This window comes from Astyanax mexicanus, chromosome 17, assembly GCF_023375975.1.
Source record: "Astyanax mexicanus isolate ESR-SI-001 chromosome 17, AstMex3_surface, whole genome shotgun sequence".
NCBI lineage: Eukaryota > Metazoa > Chordata > Actinopteri > Characiformes > Acestrorhamphidae > Astyanax > Astyanax mexicanus.
This window is the reverse complement of record NC_064424.1, coordinates 21,489,913-21,513,301: the sequence shown is the minus strand read 5'-3', so window position 1 is coordinate 21,513,301 and position 23,389 is coordinate 21,489,913. Positions and strand designations below refer to the sequence as shown.

The 23,389-nt window shown below is 35.9% G+C and overlaps 1 protein-coding gene across 1 annotated transcript in view; it reads right to left on the bottom strand.

The window, feature by feature from the left end:
- rbm27 (RNA binding motif protein 27) overlaps positions 1-22,351 on the bottom strand; it is a 31,254-nt gene extending 8,903 nt beyond the window's left edge. Inside the window, exons 1-15 of the mRNA XM_022676215.2 lie at positions 22,125-22,351; positions 19,121-19,239; positions 17,674-17,804; positions 17,472-17,551; positions 15,789-15,997; positions 14,059-14,355; positions 9,912-10,133; positions 7,850-8,017; positions 6,567-6,713; positions 5,343-5,484; positions 3,117-3,267; positions 2,113-2,316; positions 507-635; positions 288-416; positions 99-173 (exon numbers count right to left, since the gene is read on the bottom strand). Of these exons, the coding sequence (XP_022531936.2) occupies positions 99-173; positions 288-416; positions 507-635; positions 2,113-2,316; positions 3,117-3,267; positions 5,343-5,484; positions 6,567-6,713; positions 7,850-8,017; positions 9,912-10,133; positions 14,059-14,355; positions 15,789-15,997; positions 17,472-17,551; positions 17,674-17,804; positions 19,121-19,239; positions 22,125-22,183 (2,262 nt within the window). The 5' untranslated portion in view covers positions 22,184-22,351. The remainder of the gene's footprint in view (positions 1-98; positions 174-287; positions 417-506; positions 636-2,112; positions 2,317-3,116; positions 3,268-5,342; positions 5,485-6,566; positions 6,714-7,849; positions 8,018-9,911; positions 10,134-14,058; positions 14,356-15,788; positions 15,998-17,471; positions 17,552-17,673; positions 17,805-19,120; positions 19,240-22,124) is intronic.
- Between the last annotated feature and the right edge of the window lie 1,038 nt (positions 22,352-23,389).

Genomic DNA, 23,389 nt, shown 5'->3' with positions numbered 1-23,389 from the left:
AGTTTTTTCTATAACTACAGCAAACAGAAAATGAGTAATTTCTGAAATAACAAAGATGCAGAGGTAATAAGCTTAAAATCACCTTTTAAACATCTTACCTTTTGACACTCTATCTGTTTCTCAAGCATCTCTTGCTTCTTTTTCCTCATGTCTTGCTGTAGTTTCAAAGCCTCCTAAAAGGAACAAAACAAGACAGATGAGAAATTTGTGTGCGCAATCAAAAAGTCGCACCACTGATCTTGCCTTACAAAGTTATGATGTTATGATGACAAAAGTAAAAAGCTTGCCTGCTTCTTTTTCAAAACCTCCTGAGCTTCCAGAGCTTTGGTTGGCTTCCCCAGTGCTTTGGGAGGAGGAGGCTTGAGCACTGTTCGTGAATAAGGTCCTTTCTGAAGACTGGAGGCCGGCGTGATCGCCTGAAAACAAAGCGCAGCAAATTACTACAATGCAAATCCTTTAATTTTAGAATCAGTCTCTGGAATCTACAGGATACTCATGCTCCTCACCGGTGTGGATTCTGCATTGGGACTGAGTGTGTCGAGACTGCCAGCAGCTCCTGTTCCAGAAGGAGGTGGGGGTTTGGGGAAGGTTTTATTCAGCACGTAAGCCCCCGGGGCATGCTGTTTATTAATGACCTAAAGAGAGAGAGAGAGAAAAAAAAACAACAACACTAAGACCATTTAATCTAGTATTGGCAAAATTGACAAAATTTTATTTATATTAGAGAAGTCAGTCGTTTAAAATATATGTATTGCAACGTTTTTCTGATTATTCATTATTAAAATAATAACTAAAAAAAGCCAGGATTTTACTGTATTTTGAAAGGTAGACAAAATAATTGTGTAGTGTGTATGTGTGCGCCCAACAAACAGACCAGAGCCCTTTTTATTTTATTTTATTATATAATATGATATTATAATATAAGGGAAGTTTTGATCCCCCTTTATATAGAACATTTTTACATAGAGTTTTAGGGGAGGGGAGAGAGATAATGAGCGAGAGAGAGAGAGAGAGAGAGAGAGAGAGAGAGATGTAGTGTGTTAGTTTTGAGATTTAAACCATATTTCATCATAAATAAAAAGTAATCTAGAAAACTGAACTCAGAAGTAGCAATGCTATTCTACAAAAAAACTGTTATAGTCTCTCTAAATGTGACATCATTAATTTGCATTTAAAAAAATAAAGCTTTAAAATTTTCTGATTAATCTTGTCTGCCATATCGTCTCGCGTGCAATATTGCAAAAATTTCAGATATGATGAAAAAAAAAAAACAATGCCATGTCGTGATATTATAGTGTTCTTAAAAGCAGTATTTTTTGTATTTATTTCGCTATTTAATGTAATTCATTTAAATAATTTACATGTAGTAAACATGACAATGTTTGTGGTAGATTTTTATTGGTACATTATTTTTGTTCTATTTATTAGTTTATTCAAACTCATCGTCTTTGCAAGTTACTGCTTACAAAATAGACAAAATATATATATATATTTTTTATTACAAAATAAAAAACGTTTTTTTTGTTTCTCCTGAACGTATAAAATCATGTTTATACTAAATAAAGCTAGAACATTTCAAGGTTTATCATATTTTCAAGAATTAAGTTGTGCAAAAAGATCCTTAAATATTGTGATATTATTTTAGAGCCATATCTCCCACCCCTAGAGTTAACACTGACAGTACTATTGCTAATGTTATAATATGAACATATATTTTCTTCCCTTAGTGCATGGCCAAAATCTGCACTCTTGTGCACTCTTATGTGAAATGCTTTTTGGTTGTCAATAAAATATGACACTACAGAGATGAAGTGAAAACACACCATGCATACTGTATACTAATTCAGAAATCACATTTTGCTTTGTGCGTTTAATATTTTAAATCATGCTTATAGTGTGTGACAGCCCCTATACTGATGATTACTGTAACATTACATCATCTTGAGATACTGTATAATCAAAATGATGTATAATGATGCCTAAACTTAATGTATCCATCTCTGTCTCTATATATTTTTTTATCAATAATTAAAATGTATTCTCTCATACACACCCCTATACTTTTAATTCTCATTTAATACAATCTCACCCAGTATCACTCAGAAGACTGACCTTGTGAGCTGTGTTGTGCTGAGGGCCGAGGTTGGAGCTCTGGCTGGGGCCCTGCTCCTGGGTGGGAGCAGTGGCCTCTCTGTGCCAGTACACTCTAATGAAGCGGTTGTTGAGCACAGCCTCAGTGCTGGAGATGGCACGGCGCGCCTCCTCATTGGCTGTATACTGGATCAGAGCTGCCTCAGGGTCACCCCCGAACACCACCTAACACGACATATTAACACAGTCAACTTTAAAAACAAATGCATGTCAAAAAAACCCTAAAAACATCCCATTAAATTACACAGCAGTAGATCAGAATATAAATTAAACGTATCATAGAATTCTAATTACAATAAAAAAAATAGTAATAAATGTGTAACATTATTGGTAACACTTTACATTAAGTGTTGACTAACTAACATGAATTCATTAATTAGTTACAATGAATAAAAAAATGAGGTAATACATTAACAATGTTAATTAAATATGGTATATAGAGATATATTTCCAATAAAAGCAAAAATGTTAAATTTTTAATATTGTATTAGCTGAATGACATCAGTAAATAAAACAAGTAACTGACTACCACTGCATTAGTCTCATCACAGTCAAATATATTTATAACTAATATTTAATTAATACATATTTAACAATTACTGTATGCATAGCTGCAGCATATAAGCTAAGGTCAAGAGGAGCAGTTGTTTTTTGTTTACCGAACATTAGTTAACGATTATAATTATTAATGAAGTGTATGATTTATTGTTCATCTTAACAAATGCTTTACTTCTAACGTTAGTGTTAATGTGAAAGTAACGTTAATTAATGCAGTTGTTTCATGTTTAATTAACATTACCTAAGCATGGTTAATGTATAACCTCATGTTTAACTAATGCATTAATTCATGGTAGTTAGTAAACACTTAATGTATAGTGTTACTACATTATTATACATATTATTAATTTGGATAATAGGTGTAGCCATTCAGAATAGATAGTTATATAGACAGATTAAATACGTACCTGAATATTTACTATCGTCCCAAACTTGCTGAAATGCTCATTCAGTTTGGTTATGTTGTTGAGGTCTCGAGGGATTTTACGCACTTCCAGTTTGGTGTTGACGTAATTCTTCTTGGGGAAGAGAGGCTTGTGCTGGCTATTGAAATGTTGCCTAGGAATAAAATAAAAAAAAAGTATTTAATTAGAGCAATGGAAATCAAATAAATGATAACCTAAAATGTTCTTTCAGGACTCCAATAGGAAGTTAAGACATACACATTGTTTCTATAGAAGAAACCCATAGTGTTTCTACTGATTAATTTCATGAATCAAATTACTGTTGTAATGTCAAAAAAAAAGAGGGGGATTCACAATTGTGCATCTTTTCATACGAAATCTGCCAGAGGAACTCTTAGTAGACTGACATTTGCTTCTGTCAGAAACCTGTAATAATTTTTTTTATGTGGCAGTGATTTTCATTTTGTACACTTTTTTTGTTTTTTGTTTTTTCACTGAAATGTAAGGAGGTTATCTTTACATTGTGTTTAATATAAAAGCTACATGTAAGGTTTAAAGGGGCAATAAAATAAAATAAAAACTTTAAATAACTTGTTGCATTACCTTAAATGAAAAACAAAAGTTATGTATATACAGAGAATCAGTTATATATTTGAAGAATATCAAGATTATTAATATGTTATTATCATTATTTTTACAATAATTCACCCAGACCTAGTGTTTGCATGTCTATTCAGGTCAGACTATACATAAGGAGTACTGTACTTGATCTGTTCTGAGCCTCAGTGTCTTCTGGCATTTGCTCCAGCAATGAACCGCAAAACCCGATTTCACGAATTAGGTTTCCCTCATTGTGAAGGAGGTGAGCTCATTAGTGAAATCGGACAGTGCAGCACAGAGATGCAACAAACACCTGTAGACACAGACGGCCTTAAAGGATCAGGTTGAGTACAGTTGTACTCGTAAGAAGATAAAGTGACTGCAAACACATTGGTATCCATGGAAATATTGTGTAAAATGGTCTGTTGCGCAAAAACAAACAAACAAAAAAAAAAACTATTGTGATCTATATCTATTTATAAAGACTGTCTAAATGACTTTTTTATTTAGGCTGAAATATGGACTAAATCTCTAAACTAACACTAGCTCTCTGTAAAACCTTTAGTCAGTACATTTAAAGATTCTATTCAAAAAAGGATCAAACCTAATATTAGATTATATAATACATTAAAAAGGGCTCTGGTCTGGACATACCTCAATATACATTTTTTTGTCTTGTTGCCATAAACACAGGGAAATCCAACCACTTATTTTTTATTACTTGAAATCACAATTCATTTTTAACCCTTTTTATATATTTGGTGTCAATTTGACACTTTTCAGTGATTAACATTTTTGAACAAAAAAACATTGACAATGCTTCTCCTTTAAAACCCTGTCCCGCCTCTTTATGACATAATACAAAAGTAGTAGTGCCAGAATCCCTGATAGAATAACAAACAAACGTAAAATACCTGATGCAAACATTTGCTAACGTTAAAATTATAAATTAAAATTGCTGGGGTCAAACTGACCCCAAGGTATTATTATAATAATAATAATCTTTAAATATATGAGCAGTTTTTAACTTCTAGCTCTTACGTAACTTCAGATTTTTTTATTACTTTAAAATCTTTTTTTAACTTTAAAATCAGCTTTTATATTAAACACCTGCTTGTATTTCAGTTAAGGAAGAATTAATATATAAACACTGCCATAAAAGAGTTCTGACAGAAGCAAATGTCTATCTACTGAGATTTACTCTGTAAGCTTTTATACGTAAAGATGTACAATCTCCCTTATGCCATTTTGAAAATCGCATTAAAACAGTAATTCAGAATTAATACATTTGACAATACCAGGAGGGTTAAAATCCAGTGTTGCTGCAGGATTTTATTTTAAACAATGAGCAGCACACTTGATTCCTCTTATTTAAATCAGTAGGTTGGGCTTAAACAACTGATGATGTGCTTCTGCTTGTTTAGAAAAAAGAAAAAACCTTTAGTCACACCGACCCCTGTGCAAATACACAGACTAGACACCCATGACCCAGAGTGCAACCTTAACTCGAGCTTACACACACTCAGCCTACAAATGTAAACAGTATTTAGCGCAAAGGTAACTCTATATACGTGGTAACTGCAATAACTTGACTATGTTTTTTGGACAGATATTGATGTAGACACTTACTTGTCAATCCATGGCTTTTTGACTGGAGGACCATCGACAGAACCCAGTGTTCTCTTCCTGTTCTCTGCCTCCATGCCGTACCTCATCTCATTACTGGAAACGCTTGTTATCAATGGCTCGGTCTGAATGACTATATTTGCAGCTACAGAAAAAACAAACCAACAAACAAAAAACAATATTATTTTTTCATTGTTTGCTATCTACAGTAGGAGTAAGTAGGGGTGGTGAAAAGTATTGGTATTACCATATATACTGTATCTAGGGCTGCAACTAATGATTATTTTTTCTATTAGTCAACAATTATTTCTGCCATCACTAAAAACGATAGAAACAGCAGAACATGAGATTTAATTGCCATTTAAATATCTGAATGTTATTTAAACGTAGAAATTACTGATATTTAGTGATTAAATATGTAATCTGTTCTTCTGGAGGCACTTCTGGAGACACAAACTAAGTTGAGTGTAAACTGTGTGAGCAAACCATTTACCCACCTCCCAATGCGCTTTTGTCTCCAGCACAAAATAACGATTTGTCGACAATGAAATTTGTAGTCAACAAATTTAAATAACCGACAATGTCGATAATATCGACTAATCGTTGCAGCCCTAATTGTATCCATAAATTATAGAAACATAGCATTGTTTTAAAAATCACATTTGCCATTTGTGTTAAACATAGGCACTCTAAACTTCCTAAACTCACACACCAAAATAATTTAAAAAATATAAAAAAAATCAAATGATGTATAGCAGACAATGACTTTTCTTTATAAAAACAGACAAAATATAATATAATGACTATATATTTTATCATAGTGGACAAAACAGTGACAGTTCATGTAAATCTCAATAAATAAATAAATAAAATAATAATAAATAAACATAAAATAAAAAGTGTAATTTTAGTGTATTCCTAATGTAAAGAATTGTGTGTTTTAAGAAAAATAGAAAAGTAACAATAATAATTGTCCATGTTTTGCTGAGAAGGCCAGTTTTCAAAACAAATCAGCATTTAATTTCTATGTTGAAATGAGAATACAGTCCAGATCTTGTATTAATCCCAGTAATCCCAGTATCTAGAGAAATAAGCAGATATTTGAACAGCAGCGCACACACACAGAAGTAATGTTCTATTTAAGGTATCATACGGTGACTACTATTGAACAACTCAGTTAAAAAAAAAAGTGTACAAAGTAAAGACTCAAATTATAATCTTTCATACCTCGGGAAGTCGGTACATCCCCTGAGGTGAGTCCAATAAGGTTGGGTCTCTGGGTCTGAATGCGAGGGATGAAATGACGATACTGGATTCTGCCTGGCCCTGTGAGACCTGGAGACTCTGGGTTGTAAGCCTCAGGGTCATAGTTATCTGTTGAGTTAAAAACAAATAAACAAACACAATTATTGAATTCACATCAAACAAATCAATCCATTGCACACCATTATAACTTAAATGCTCATTAATTCAGAAAACACGTCAAATACATGTAACGTAGGACAACATTTGCTTTGCTTTCAGACATGAACACACATCTTGGAAGGCCCAGTAGGTTTTATAGAGCTGTAATGACAAAACCAATACAATAGCACCACTAACTGGTGAATGTCAGTCATTACAGTACTCAAAGATAAAAAGCAAGAAATATAAGCTGATCTAAGAATAGAATAAGGTGTAATGAATTCTGTATACTGCACTATATACAGCACACCAGTCATACCACCACATAGTGCTGATATGTGTCTAATATGCCACTAAGCCCTTCCAACAAATAACCATACATCCATTTCCCATACATCAACCAAGAAATCGGTTATTTTCTTGACTTTTGCATGTTGCTTTACTTTAAGTGAATTAATGAATGAAGATATAAGTTTAAATAAAGCAATAATAAACAGTGATTAACTGTAAAAAAAAGTCAAATTAAACAAAAAATATTAAAAATGTATAAGATAATCATATAAAAAGGATAACTGATTTCTCCCGAAAAGGAAAAAGAGTCAATATATTGTTTGTCTTTGGAATGGCTTAATTAACAAAATCTAGAAAATTCTAAAGTTTCATATACTTTTAAGCATCACTACATCTTTGCACACTATAACTACTATAATCTCTTATTTATTACACTACATTTTTCTCCATTTTCACAGATTATGGGCAAACACTGTATTTTTTAATGCTGAAACTTCACAAAAAGTTATATATTCCAGTTTAAATATAGCTTCTTCAAAATCTGCTGTTTGGTAATGTGATTTAAAGAACCAGGCAGAGAACCCTAAGGAAACTCCCTGATATTTACTTACACAGAAAACGTATAACTACTTAAGCCAGTATACACAGTATACGCTTTGTTTGACAGAATCCATAACATACATGCTTACATTGTTTAACTTATGTAACACTGTATAACTTGTAACAAATGTTTCTATTCCTTTTAAAAATAAAAAAAGAATGCTAAAAGGATGTAAAACTGTAAACTGCAAAGAAAGATATAAGCAGAGGCTTACATTCAGACAGAGTGTACTGAGGATGCAGAGAAGTGGAAGAAGTTGAGGAAGGAGGAGGAGGTGGAGGACGAGGAGGTGGTCCCACTCCAGGTGGGGCCAAAGGAGAGGCGGTTCTTGTCCTTGCATGGGGCGGAGCCTCTAGCCCACTGGCAGGTATTAGAGGAGGCCCTAGACAGGACAGAATATGTAGGAAATATAAATTGGTCTTTACAGATTTGACAGAGATGTACACAGATAGACACATACACACTAGTGAGCTCACACAGTAATATAGAGAGATTTGCAGGTATCACATGCCTGAGGAGCAGAGTGGGTTCAAGCCCAACAGACTAAAAAAAAGTGCATTAAAGAAAAAGCACACAAAGATCTTAACATTTTGAAGGCCCAGTCAAACTGTAATGATCCTTTTTTTTCCAGCACCCTAGTTTTGGATTATTTTCTTAAGATATTGAACTCTTTCACTTTAGATATTAAACTTTAAAAAGAAGTGAAAACAATTAGTTGCACTTATAAAAACAAAAAGGAAAGGGGAGAGCATAAAGGAACACTTTGTAGTTGTATAATAACAGACTGAAACTATTTTTCCCTCCATCTTTTTCTCTCCATACTTTATTATGCTCCTTTCACCCTGTTTGTCAATATTCAGGACCCCACAGGACCAACACAGAGCAGCTATTATTTGGGTGGTGGGTCATTTGCAGAACTGCAGTAACATTAACATGGTGGTGGTGTGTTAGGGGGTGTTCTGCCAGTACACGTGGCTCAGATTTGTGTTTACTCACTTTTCACTTTATTAGATGCAACTATGTAGCTGTTCTACCTCGTAGATGTAAACTCAGAGACAAAAGCTTATCTGATGATGCACAGCTTATGTTGGACATCCTTTAGTTCTTAATCAGTAACCACAAGACATTGCCTGCAGGATGCTGCCCACAATATGCTGTTGGTGGACACTGCTGTGTCTGATCCACTTCCACCAGCAAACACACACACCAAAGGCCAATTTATACATCCAGCGCGAGAGTGATAAGCACGTTTATACTCCTGCGTGCGCGTATCAGCAACTTTGCATCGAATTGCAGTTTAAACCGCAAAGGCGGGAACGCAAGGCCCGGCAGACCAATCAAAGCTACGGCTGTCCAAGTTGCACGACATGTAGTTACATTTCCAGGGAGGAGCGCATTGAGCTACGTCACAGGATAGTGCGTAGGGTGCGTGAATATGCATAGACTATGGCGTAGGGTACACAGTGACATGTAGATTATGGCGTAGGTTTGAAGCCGAAGTATAAATTAGTCTTAACACCTAATACACCAACTTGCCAGTATCACTGCAGTGATAACACACCACCCAAATAATACCTGATTCTGTGTTGGTCCTATGGAGAGTCTGACCATTAAAGAACAGGGTAAAAGAAGGATAATAAAAAGTATGCAGTGAAACAGTTACAGGACGACAGTCTGTAATTATTTAAAGAACTATAAATTGCTACTATATGCTCAGTAAAGCTGAAAATGGATATTGGGAAATGTTTTGCTTGACAGGTGTAAATCATAGTACAAATACTAGGTGTATAACATTGACTAGGTTAGGGCATCTGAGACTAATCTGTACATTTATTTTATGGGGCTTTAAACAGTCTAGTATCAAACACACCATCTGTTCATTTCCTTCCCTTTCTCTGAAATGTCTTTGGCAGGCTTCTGTTTTCATGCTGCAAACTGTTTCGCTGTTAGGCTACAAATGCTGATACTTGAACACCTACTTAAATTGTGCATGTACAAAAAAAAAGGTATAAGTAGGTCAAACTGCAATATGATTTCCATTTTTAAACACCTCATATCTTTGTTCAGTTTATTTCATATTTGTTCTGTCATTGACTGTGCATAAATTGCAGACATTAATCTCCAAAGAGAAATGACGCTTTGTATTAAATAATAAATTAAAAATTTAGATTAATATTAAAGCTAATCAGCTAACTGTACTGTTTTAACTGGTCTGAGCCAAACCCCCCTTGTCTTCTATCAGGGGACTGTAGACATCTACATACACATCTACTCACCTGGCATAGGGTAGAGGCCTGGAGGTGGAAGCTGGCCGTGAGGGGGCATAGGCATGGGCATGCCAGGAGGAGGTTCTGTCATGGGGCGAAGAGGCATGCGGACAGGGGGCATGCCAGGAGGTGGGAAAGGAATCATGGTGGGCAGGGCGACGTCGTCCACAATCAGAGGGTCGTTGCCATGGTCAAAAGGACAGAGGTCACCACGCACGCAGAATCCTTTCTCTGGTGAGAGACAAAAAAAAAAAAAACACGTATAAGATACAGGACAGCGGACGGACAATAAACCAGTCACAATAACAGTGTTATACAGGAGTTTCAGTTTAGTTCTCCAGCACCAAGGCTGGAGCAGCATTAGCATTAGCCGCTAACCGCACTAAGTGCTAGCTCTTTTCTCGTTCAGAGGTCAGTATTATATAGACGTTTATTGATAGTGCACCTTATAATCCGGTGCGCTTTATAGTGCGCAAAATATGGCAATTATCAGTACTTTGTTAGATGCATGTTTTTTTTTCCCATACATTTTGACTTTCAAAAGTTCACAGTACATTTTGCTAATGTTCAAACACTCAAGTAAACACAATGGTGACTTTTCGAGTGACCACTTTCACCGAAATGTGGTGTTCGAATAAAAATTCAAAAGACATTTGGTGAAGGCAGATTTAAAAAAAAAAAAAAAAAAAAAAGGTTTGTTTTCTATTTTTCTCTTAGGAAATTATAAAAGAGAATTGATGACAAAGAACAAACAGTACCAGTCAAAGGTTTTATACACAACTTATTCATTGTGTCTTTATTTCTTTTTGTGGTGTGTTACAGATGTTTAGATTCTTTTAAGTACCACATTTAGCTTTGTGGACAGATCTGCACACTTTTGGTATTTTCTCAGTGTCTTCATAAGTTGGAGTCACCTGGAATAGTTATCTTTTTCCTGGAGGGGCTGGACAATGGCTTTTCCCAAATTTCCTCATCCCAAATTACCCATTTTAATTGGGTTTAGATCAGGGGATTGTAGAGACTGAACACTTTTTTTTTGTACGCAATTTCATATGTCTCCTAAAGTATTTTGATGTCTTTAATATTAATCCACAATGTAGAAATAAATGAAGAAATAAAGAAAAACACCGAATGGTTTTTCCAAAAATTTGACTAGTACTGTACATCTTGACCTCGTTTACACCTGGCCACTTCTTGCATCTTGACTACCAGAATTGTATCTGAATTTTGCTAAGACAGCTAAAACAGAAAAAAATCTTTTTTTTTATTAATCTGGTCCCTCAAACCACTTCAGGAGGTGGTCCAAGACCCATTTGATTCACATTAAGGCAGTGCAAAACACATCCATGTCTTCTAGACATATCTGACAACTGAAACTGAAAAAGACCTCCCTTTTCCTAATCAGCTGTATCTGTCTAACAAAACATCTGTACCAGCATAATTGCAAGCTGTTTAACAGATCATTAAACACCCTACTTACACAAGATATTCTTCTGTCCCCACACACAGCCTCAGCCATATCCCACCAGTGTGAAAAATACCCCAGCTCCACAGAGACTGAAGGGTAAATATACACACTACCTCTTTATGAGCGCTCCTCTGAGACTGAGAGTGACTGAAAAATAGCTCTACAGAGAATTCACTGGAAGGATCTTACACAAAAGTCATTAGCAACCGTCATTAGCAGAGCAGGTAGATTCATTACCAAGCCAACATGAAAGACAACAGTCTTTTTACTATACTGATAGAATGATGGCCTTATCTATCAATAACAATCACAATCAAGCTGAATAACTAAAAATTTGTGGTGTCAAATCGAACAAAAAATGTAATCACGCACTTGTTCTTCTTAAGACACAAGTTTTTATAGTGGATATTTAAGTGTAAATAAACAAATGAATGTAAGAAATGTAAAATGCCATATTTATATTAGTGGTGTTAATTAAACGACTAGAGTACATACGTCGTATAAATAAGAGACCACTCAAAAATGATGAGTTTCTTTGATTTTACCAAATTGAAAACCTCATGAATATAATCAAGAGGAAGGTGGATGATCACAAGCCATCAAACCAAGCTGAACTGCTTTAATTTTTGCACCAGGAGAGGCATAAAGTTCTCCAAAAGCAGCGTGTAAGACTGGTGGAGGAGAATATGCCAAGATGCATCAAAACTGTGTTTAAAAAACAGGGTTATTCCACCAAATACTGATTTCTGAACTCTGAAAATGTTATGATTATAAACTTGTTTTCTTTGCATTATTTAAGGTTTGAAAGTACTTCATCTTTTTTGTTATTTCAGCCATTTCTCATTTTCAATAAATGCTCTAAATGACAATATTTTTGGGGGAATTTGAGAGAAATTGTTGTCTGTAGTTTATACATTTATTTTACTCAAACAACATATACCTATAAGGGGGGGATAAAGCCAACGTGGGGCACTAAAATAAAGAATGCGTGACTAACTGGATAGAGGAAACTTTTTTTTTTTACTTTATTGTAAACATCTTAGATGGGTCATAAGGACTTTTTTTGGAGCTTTTCAGTCATTCAGATTATGGAGGAAGCTGGAGTCAAACTTGGTGGCGTAATTAATTTGCGTAAAAGAAAAATTAATAATAACGCATTACTGATTCCAAAATAATCACGTGCACTAACACAAACATTAACAGCCCTAGCAAAAACATTAACTAAATATTTACATTTGTTTTGCGTTTTGCTTAATGTAGATTAGGCTATAAGTTAGGTCGGGGCAAGATGACATTTTATCGTTATCATCATAAATGATAATATACAACACCATATGTAATATGGGTGTCATTACTTAATCGCAAATTACAGATCATTTGGTACAAAGTTGATACTAAAAATTTGATAAATACTACAGTACCTGTTCAAAACTACAGCAGCCATGGCAAGAACATAACACAAGATTCCTCCAGAACAGATTATGGAATTTATATTAGAAACCTTGTAAGTGGCCTTCTTGTTCTAATTAACAAGCAGACATAATTGCTTTTAATGAACATGTTGGGTATCACTGTTGACATGTTGGGACATAACAGAGAAGTTTCATATCTCATTCTTGTTTATTTTACTTTTAGGCTACATCCCTGGTTTTGTAATATAAATATTTTGCCTGATGCCTGAAAATTCCATAAAATCGGTTTGTTCTGAATGTGTTTGGTTTGACATTGGTTATTTAAAACATTATTTTTTGCCAATGTCTATATTTCTGTGTCTACAAGCAAATGGTACATATTCTACTCATGTTAATGAGAAAAGGGAAACACGAAAAAAAAAAAATCTTTAAAATGTCTTAAACTGAAATTTTGTTGTGGTATTGAAATTGTTATTGAGAAACTTCAACAGGCACTCAAATTCAGGTAGCAAGACAGCCCTAGAATGTTACTATATCCTCTGTAAGTAAGGGTTGGGACAGTATGGAAAAGGCCAAATTTATATGAATTAATAAGAAAGTAAACAGGTTAGTAAGGCAATTTCTTTCATAACTTATTTAAACGCAGGAAAATTGTAAAAAGCCAATATATATTTCATGTTTTGTCTGAACATTTTTTATATACATCCACTCCTGCATTTTTTTCAGGCCTACAACACATACATACAGAATTTTTATTTATTTGTTTATTTTTATCTTATTTATTTTTAGCATTTTTCACACTGTCCTCTTTTTTGATCGGGTTGTACATGATTTTCAGAACATTCTGTAGATAATTGTCGGTTCTCTACAACACTATACAAAATATGATATACATAAGTAAGAAAAAGCTGACCTATCCCCTATGATCATAATTTTTAAAGCTTTGAAATATTTTACTAATGCGACATCATCCACATGGAATTTGAATCTAGTTTGTATGGTCTTGGACAACTGGCTGATATCATCTTGTATCCACTGATTGGCTCAGTTGGAATGTTGACTCCTGAATGTTGAACACCTGGACTGTCTAACCAGAAGTCGCAAGAGCATCTTGCATCTTCAGTAAAGGCCCATTGGACACAAGACAATGTCAACACTGTACACTTTCTCTAAAAGTCTTACTAACATCCAAACCATTCCATTCTAATACTCAACCCAGCTGAACACAAACACACCACAACTAATAGTACAATTTAAAGTAAAGCTCAGCTCTTACCGTCGTAGTCTCTGCAGCGCTGTTTGAGTAAACTGCTCTTGCCCTCGCTGTGCTTGGCGAAGTAGGTGGACCAGCTTTCCGTGGTGCTGTCAGGCAGGTGAGCTGGAGCCACCGCCGTTACCGCACTGGGGACCCCAGGGCTTCCCGAAGGGGGGAAAGGTGGCTTGGGGTTGGGCAGAGGGAGAAGAGGGGCGGGATGCAGCGGCTTCTGCTGGTGGTGAGGGTTACCCAGGGGGACTGGAGAGGGAGTGTATGGCTCCAGATCCTTTCGCTCCTGCTCGAATTTGGACCTATGTTCTGTGGGTAGGAAACAGTGTCAATGACAATAAACCACCACAACCCAAAGCTACTAAGTTTGAGTCAGTCAAAAAAATGGGTCTACTTCTTTCCCAAAATGCTTGCAAATGTATTTATAAAGTTTACATCCCCCTAATCAGATCAATAGAGGGGCATTTTGTTTTATTACAGTTTTTCTTTAGACATCTACAAAAACAACAACTACACAAACAACATGAACACTGCACTGTAGAAAGAACACTGTATTTATTAAAATAAATTTTGATTACTAAAATATGAAGATGTTCACAGAAGTGTCATAGATCTGTAGAATTGCATTCTACTGTAGTTTAAAAAAATGTGAAGGACTGCTTTAATTTTTTGGCAATGCACATTGATGCACAAGTGATTCAAAAGGATTACAAATCTCACAGACTGGATAAGATCACAGATTATAAGTAGGGGTGTGATGAGATGAGACGAAACGAAACGAGATGAGACATGATACTGGGTTCAAGACAACCAGATGAGAATTTAAAATATTTTAAAGAAAACTTAAAAAATAAAAAAATGACTTGAAAAATAAGAGTTTTATTTGACAAAATCATAGAACGCAAAGTCAACAGATTGGTTTCTCTCACAAATTGAGTATATAAACTACTCAATAAAAACAATAAATAAAAAATAAAAATAAAACTTTTCTTGGTCCTATATAGTACAAACAATAAGTGCAAACCACATCCTATTCATCATATTAATCAGTCATATTAAGACTATGGTTTCTGTTTTTTATATTTTCTACTGAGTATCTTGTAACTTGATGAGAAATATCATCACATTTTAATCTCGTCACACCCTTAATTATATGCTACAGATCTAAAGCTTTTAACTTTAAAGTAACATTTTTTTTTTATATTTAATTTTTATCCTGCTTTTCCCCCAATTTAGCTATGCCGAATATCCCACCTACTCAGCTGCACTCCCCTATTACTAGCACTGCCCCAGTACCAGGAGGGTAAACTCTAGCACATGCCTTCTCCGATACATTTGAAATCAGCCACCACCTATTTTCCAACTGCTACTGATACAGCATTTCTGAGTAGCATCATAGCGCACTCGGAGGAAAGCGCAGCGATTTGGCTTAGATACATCAGCTAACAGATGTCTGTGCTGACTGACATCACCTTGGGAGTGATGAGGGGAGAGAGTGCCAACTACACTCCAGCTGCTGATGGCAAGCAGTATGACCAGGATTCGACTGAGCGATCTCCTGATCATAGTGGCAGCATCTTGACAGCATTTTGACTTTCATATTTGTTTATATTAGTGATCATTTTGACATGGTCTGCTTGTACATTTTAACTGACTCATTACAGTTTTTGGATGACAGACTGTATTATTTAATTGGATCATAAAATTTTAACACAATCTGCTGTATTGAAAGTGATGCTCACCCCGTCTCTGCCCGTGCTCTCGGTCTCTACTCCTGCCCCGGCTGCTGCTGCGACTGCGGCTCCGACTTCTGCTCCTGCTGTGGCTGCGCCCTCTGGACGTTATTCCTCGACGCTCATGCCTCTCCCGCTCTCTGTAAGACTCGCCGACCTTCCCGTGCCGCTCGGGCTCCCGCCGTTTACGGTCGTCTCGCCGCCGATCGTCTCGACTTCTGAATTAAGAAGAACACGGGTTAGAAAGTAGGGCTGTCCCTAACGATTATTTTTTAAACGATTATTCTAACGATTATTTTTTTCGATTAGTCGACTAATCTATTTATTGAGAAACATATTTAAATAATTATTATTTTACGTTTTAAAGCAAACGATAAAATACTATATTTATATATAATAACAACAACAGCAACACAAGCCTACTAAACCAAACCCCACACTTATAATCACTTACATGTACAACACGTTTAGATCTATAACGCTAAAAATGGATAAGCTCCCATACACCACAACCGTGTGTTGCACTGTTTTCTGTGACCGCTAGATTTTGTGACCACGGGCAAGTAGTTCTCAGCAGACCGGTGCACTGGCCGATTCGAAACGTGTTCGTTTCTAATGTTTACCCCGACTGGCCAAAACGGTTAAGTTTAGGGCTGAGGGTAAGGTGTAGGTATAGAAAGCTTCCGTTTTGCCAATGAACGCTCATAACCGTGAGCACTGGTCACAAAATTCCGACGGTGACAGAAAACGGTGTAACACCGCAGCGCCGACGGCGCTAGCTAAAATAACTTAAGGCAGCTAGCTTAGCTAAACACCTGAACTTATGAATAATGCTACTGTTTCTGGAAACTGTGAAATGCCATGCACAAATATAAACCAAAAATGTATAATTTCTGCCTGTGGCAGGTTTAAAACCTTTGGTAGACAGCCTTAAGTCCTTTTAAAGACACCCGCGGAGACCCTGATGTAAACGGTAACTTACTGTGTGACCCTGTTGACATAGTGCTCCTGGATGTTTGCGCTATAGTGCTCCTTTTGCACATATGGCAGAGGACCACATTGTTGCGTGAAATGCTCCCAAACTTTAGATGCCCGCTGGCGTTTTTTTGTAGCCGTTTTCACTACCGCAGTTCTACAGCGGGGGTGTTGTGCCGATTCTGTCCGCTAAGCGGGAGTCAGATTCAGCAGAGAGTCGGATTCGGCACAAGCGCGGCTGCACCTCGCGGTCCGCGGTGTCAGTTGTAAGCGCTCGCGCTAGCCGCAAAATACGGCGGAAAACACTGAGGGAGCTGCAGAATTATGTCTGTGTCTCTCTCTCTCTCTGTGTGTGTGTGTCTCTCTCTCTCTCTCTCTCTCTCGCACGTGAACTCCTCCGCGTTTGACTTGCAGAACTGTGTTTAGCTGTTCTTAAAAATCATTTTAATTAAATAATAGTTCTATGCTTCTATGTTACCGTGTTAATTAACATATTTACGACGCGCCGACGCACGTTATGCAAATCGATGTATTTTCGTAATCGATGACGTCGATTATGTCGACGCGTCGCCCCAGCCCTATTAGAAAGGGTAAATAATATCATGGACCAATCACTTTTCTGCTAGTGATCAGATCAGATTTATCTGTCTGGACCTCACACACGTATCTATATCAGTGCAGAATAAGAAAAGAAAAAAAAAAAAAAAAGACACTTACCGTGATTCATTAAAGTCAGAACGATTCCTCAATGGACTTCTCCTTCTTCTGTTGTCTCTGTCATCTTCAACATGACCAGCCTGAAAACACATTAAACATATTTTACTTAATCTAACAGGATTATATGCCTCATAATATTCCTGATAAAACATACAAGACATTTCAAGGCAAATTGAAGGAAGACAAATCCGCAAATCCATACCTCCTCCTTCTCATCAGGCTTTTCAATGGGAGGTTTAGTCTCCTCTTTAGGAACTTCTTTAGCGGGTGGGTTTCCCAAGTAGTTTTTGGTGGTCAGACATTCAAAAAGTTTATCCACAAAACCTGTAGTTTCTGTGGACATAGGACACAGAAAAATGTACACTTCAGTTCACTATGCATCATAAGAGTTTCAGCATATACAGTCCTATGTCAAATTGTGGGCATCCCCTATTTAAATAATATTATATAAAAATAAGATTTTTTTTTAAACTTAAATATCGCTTTTTTCCCTACACATTTTGAGCCCAATTTCTGTTTATAGCTAAATACAGTGGAATTGTGTGTAATAATCTTAATGGTGAGAGACATAAAATGTTCCATGTTGCAGACTGGACCTGACAAGTCAAGTGACTGCACATGTTACTCTTGGTGATATGACAAAACACTAAATTAAATAAATTATTTCAAGAATACCATACAGCAACACACTAGAAATTAAATATTATTATTGCAATACAATATGATATGGAACACTAACTGAAATATTAAAAAATACAAAAACGTTATCAGATTTGTAACAGAAGTAATGGACAGATGATGGACAGAATGTCCTGATACTAATAATGCACTCCAAATATCTCCATATATCCAGGACTAAAGTAAAGTAAATGATACTGGACAGATATAATCTATCTAGTAGATATATAATGGGAAATTAGAAGAGTGTGATTTTTTCTTTTGCTAAAAAGATCAAAAAAGTAGGACCCTGATGTGATTAAAAAGAAGCACTGGGACTTTTGAGGACACTTGGAAAAATCACAATATTACTGTGCCAAAGCATACTGTATACAATACAAATTGCACAACCCTATTTTAAAACTCAAAGATTTGCTCCAGCAGTAATTTGGACAGTATTTAACACCACAAGTCATTTTATACGGATACCAGTGCAGTGTAGGGTTGTAAGCAAGTATCGATTTTTAATTATTAGTTTTTTAATTTTTAAAATAGATTTTTAATTATTAATTGGTGGCAGACGCTGGTTCATTTTGTGTTGTGCTTAAACCTTGACCACTAGACAGCAGTGTAGTACACTGTCGTTAGTAAACTTCTAAACAATCCCAAAATTGCTATACTGCTGTACACATTAAATCATAAGTCCAGTATAAATGCATTTATCATATCACCAAGTTTAGAAAGTCTTTTACAGACATCTTGAATATGAGAAATTAAGTTATTGCAGGATTGATACTGAATAAGGGTTCCCCTTCCCGCTCTTACCAATATGCATCCCTATATTCCCCCCAAAAATGTTGATATTTTCTCCAATAACAGAGCATTTACTGACTGCACCAGGAAAGCCACTACAGAAATAAGTGTGTACTTTCATTTTGCTCACCGGTCCTAAAATATGAAAACAGATCTCCTTAACTGTGAACAATACTTACCTTTTTGCAGGAAAACGTCCAACTGGTCAGCACACAGGGCTCGCAGATCTTTTTCAGGTTTATCCTTCTTGACTAAAGCCACCACGTAGTTTGCCAATGCAGAGGGGTCAGCATCACATCTGCATGAGAACACAACACGTGAGGTTATTTTCATATTCCAAGCATTTGTTTGTGTTGGAACATGGGATAATAGACTTTGTTGTTTTGAATATGCTGAGCAGTGCACGCAGGACAAACATTTGGGAACAGGCAAGCTGCAGATCTCCTCAACACTTGTTTGTATGTAATTTAGAGCAGGCCTGATTTCTCTCAGCATCTTTAACCTTAATCACCGCAACTGGCAACCCTGCCGTAAGTTTTATTGTGCTAACTATCAGCAACACTTTCTACCAGTCTCACTTTTTCATTTTAATTAGTGTGAAGGCAGCTGGGCCATCATTTTGAAAACTCAACCAGTGGGCTTTTTTTTATTACATTCCACACTTTCTGAGCTACAAACAGTAAATCCATTGCAATTTTAAAGATGACAGCTTAGGTTTATGATTTATGATCTAACGATTTACGATTCTTGTAAGAACTTCCACAGGAATAAACAGCATTACACATACCATTTAGCCAAATGTATGCAAAGGTTATTGTATTCCAACATTTAACCAAACGCTTGTGGACACAGCTGTATTGGTCAAAATATATGCATTACATCATTCAGTCAAATGTTTTTTTTTTTTTTTTTGTAAAATCATCACTATTTTTCCCCACACTCCAACTGAGAGAACATGCACAGCCTTCTTTTTCAGCGTTCCTCAAAATGAATGTCTGAGCAGCTTTTGGACCAACTAGTTACCTTATTTGGCCAATGTTTTGCACAATGAAAATAAAAAATAAAAACAAATACTGGTGGACAAAACTTTGTTTGTTAGAAAATCTGCATTTTACCATTCAAACTTTGTATACCAGCACTGCCAAAACTTGATGTTTGGAATGGTTTTGGACTTTCAGGCAAATGTTTGTGGACAGACCTCCACCAACCAAACATATCTGAATTTGACTATTTAGCCAAATGTATGCAAAGGTTGTTGTATTTCAACATTAAACGCGTTAAAAGCTTCTGGACTTGCCACATCTCTATTAATATTAACAAATATAGTGCATTCCACAATTTAGCCAAAGGTTTGTGGACATAGCTCTTTTAGCCAAGCATATCTGTAGTCCATAGTATGCAAATGTTCTTGGGCTCCAATCCACCATTTAGCCAAAATCTAATAAACACATTTCTAATGGTATTTTACCATTGAGTCAATTGTTTCTAGACTCAATTTGCCAAAAGCTTGTGGACACATCGCCATTAACAATATGTAATGTATTCCACCATTTAGCTAGCCAAGTGTGTGGACATAGCTCTATTAGCCAAATATATCTGCAGTCCACATATTATACCAATATTCCTGGTCTCCATTTTACAGTTCAGACAAAATCTAAATAACAGTTCTAATGGCATTAAACCATTTAGCCAAATGTTTGAAAAAATTCTTGCGTTCCAACATTTTACCAAAAGCTTCTGGACTTAAACAATTTGTCAAAAAGCTTGAGGCCACATCTTCATTAACCATATTTTATGCATTCCACCATTTAGCTAGCCAAAGGTTTGTGGACATAGCTCTTTTAGCCAAGCTATCTGTAGTCCACATATTATGCAAATGTTTTTGGGCTCCAATCCACCATTTAGCCAAAATCTTATAAACACATTTCTAATGGTATTTTACCATTTAGCCAAATGTTTCTAGACTCAATTTGCCAAAAGCTTGTGGACACATCGCCATTAACAATATGTAATGTATTCCACCATTTAGCTAGCCAAAGGTTTGTGGACATAGCTCTATAAGCCAAATATTTCTGAAGGCCAAATATTTTGCAAATGTAACATTGAGCCAATATATTTTGGATACCAACATTTAGCCAAAAGCTTAACAAGCTAGTTACAACAGTTACCACCGTAATGCTAATTTACCATTAAGCCAAATGTTTCTGGACGTCAGTATTGAGTAAAAGAAAAGCTTGTGGACAGAGCTCTGTCTCTCACCATTTAACCAAATTATTCTGAACAATGGCTTTTGACAACATCTCCAATAACCACCAACAGTATTGTGTATTCTTCCATTTACCTAGCCAAAAGTTTGTGGACATAGTTCTTTTAGCCAAATATACCTGCAGGCAGCATATTTTTCAAATGTTCTTGTGCTTTATTTGACCAATTAGCCAATTTTTCTTGGACACCAACATTAGGCTATTTACCACAGTTCTAATGCTATTTAACCATTTAACGAAACGTTTCTGAACTAGAACAATTTGCCAAAAGCTTTTGGACACATCTTCAATAACCAAAAATATTGTGTATCCCTCCATTTAGCTAGCCAAAAGTTTGTGCATGTAACTGAGTTTTATTAGCCAAATATATTTGCAACGCACATATTACATAAATATTCCTGGGCTCCATTCCACAATTCAGCCAAAATCTGAATAACACCGTTCTAGTGGCATTCTACCATTTAGGCAAATGTTTCTGGGCTCCAGCATTTAGGAAAAAAAAGATTCGCCCAAATTATTTAATTTCACAAACTAACTAAAGGACCTGCTCATTTGGCCCTCTCTTGGCCTAGCCAGAGTGGGACCCCTCGCGCTGCTGCCTGGATATCAACAGTACAGTCTATGGGCTAGCTTAGCTTAGCTTAGCTGGGTAAGCTAGCTTCAGGCTACTGAAAAGTGCAGAAAGTGACACACTGTGGGCCATGAAAACAGTTATTCAGGGTTTTTACAATCTCGCTTTAAAAGCGAATGTCAGTACAGACTAATAAATAAGCGCTAAAACATACAAGTGTGTGTGTTAGCTAACTAACATAGCCCGCTTCAGGCTAGCTAACTAACTATCAAGCTAACGAGCGAAAGCGCTAGCAAGTGGAAGCTAGGCTAGGCTATGCTAAAAATGTCATTCCCAGTGCTCACTTACATCGGCTCGAGGAGTTTAGCCAGCCATGACTTCAGAGCGTCCACATTATCTATAATCATCGTGCCGAGCACCGAACAACACTGACTAGACGTGGGTTTTTTGTCAGCGCTATTCCTACTTTCATCCTCTACAGAAATAACGTTAATTCAACATGGGCCTCCTCTTAATCACTCGACCGTCTGACGAACTGCACTAGCTCCGTTCAAACCAATAGACTCATTGGTTCAAACACACTGGAAACAGCGAGGTCCGACTCACAAACCAACGAATCAGCTTTACTGATCCGATTCTTTTCAAGACGATTCATAGTTTTACTTTGACAAAGCTATTTTCTAGCATTTTCAAGCAACTGAATCTGTCACAATAAGTAGAATACGTTTTAACATCTTACCGTATTTTATATAGACATAAAAAAGTATTTTCTGACCTTAATGTTGCACATTATTTACGTTGTATTACATTAATATATTTTATTTAAATTGTCTAAATATTCTTAATGGTTAAACTGTCATTATTTGAAAAAAAAATGTGCAAATGCATTATTATACTGATTAGGTCAGTGGCATAATATGGTCCTAAAATGACAATAATATTTTAATAAAAAAAATAAATAAAAAAGTGACCACTTGATTTTACAAAAATTGAAAACCTCTGAAATATATAATTAAGAGGAAGATGGATGATCACAAGCCACAAAACCAAGCTGAACTGCTTGATTTTTTGCACCAGGAGTGGCATAAAGTTATCCAAAAGCAGTGTGTAAGACTGGTGGAGGAGAACACGCCAAGATGCATGAAAACATAAAAAAACAGGGTTATTCTGACAAATATTGATTTCTGAACGCTTAAAACTTTTTAATATGATATTTATTTATTTATTTTTTGCATTATTTAAGGTCTGAAAGCTCTACATCTTTTTTGTTATTTCAGCCATTTCTCATTTTCTACAAATAAATGCTCTAAATGACAATATTTTTAGTTGGAATTTGGGAGAAATGTTGTCCGTAGTTTATAGAATAAAACTACAATGTTCATTGTACTCAAACGTATACATATAAATAGCAAAATCAGAAAGACTGATTCAGAAACTTAAGTGGTCACTTTTTTCCAGAGCTGTATTTCTTGCAAATCATAGACTGTTGCAAATACTTAGATTCGTTAAAGCGGGCGAACGTCGAAAGAATCGATTCAGTGATTCAAACTTTCCGTCACTAATTGGAAACCACTGTTGAAACCATAAACATGCTGCAAGGCTGCGCTTAAACA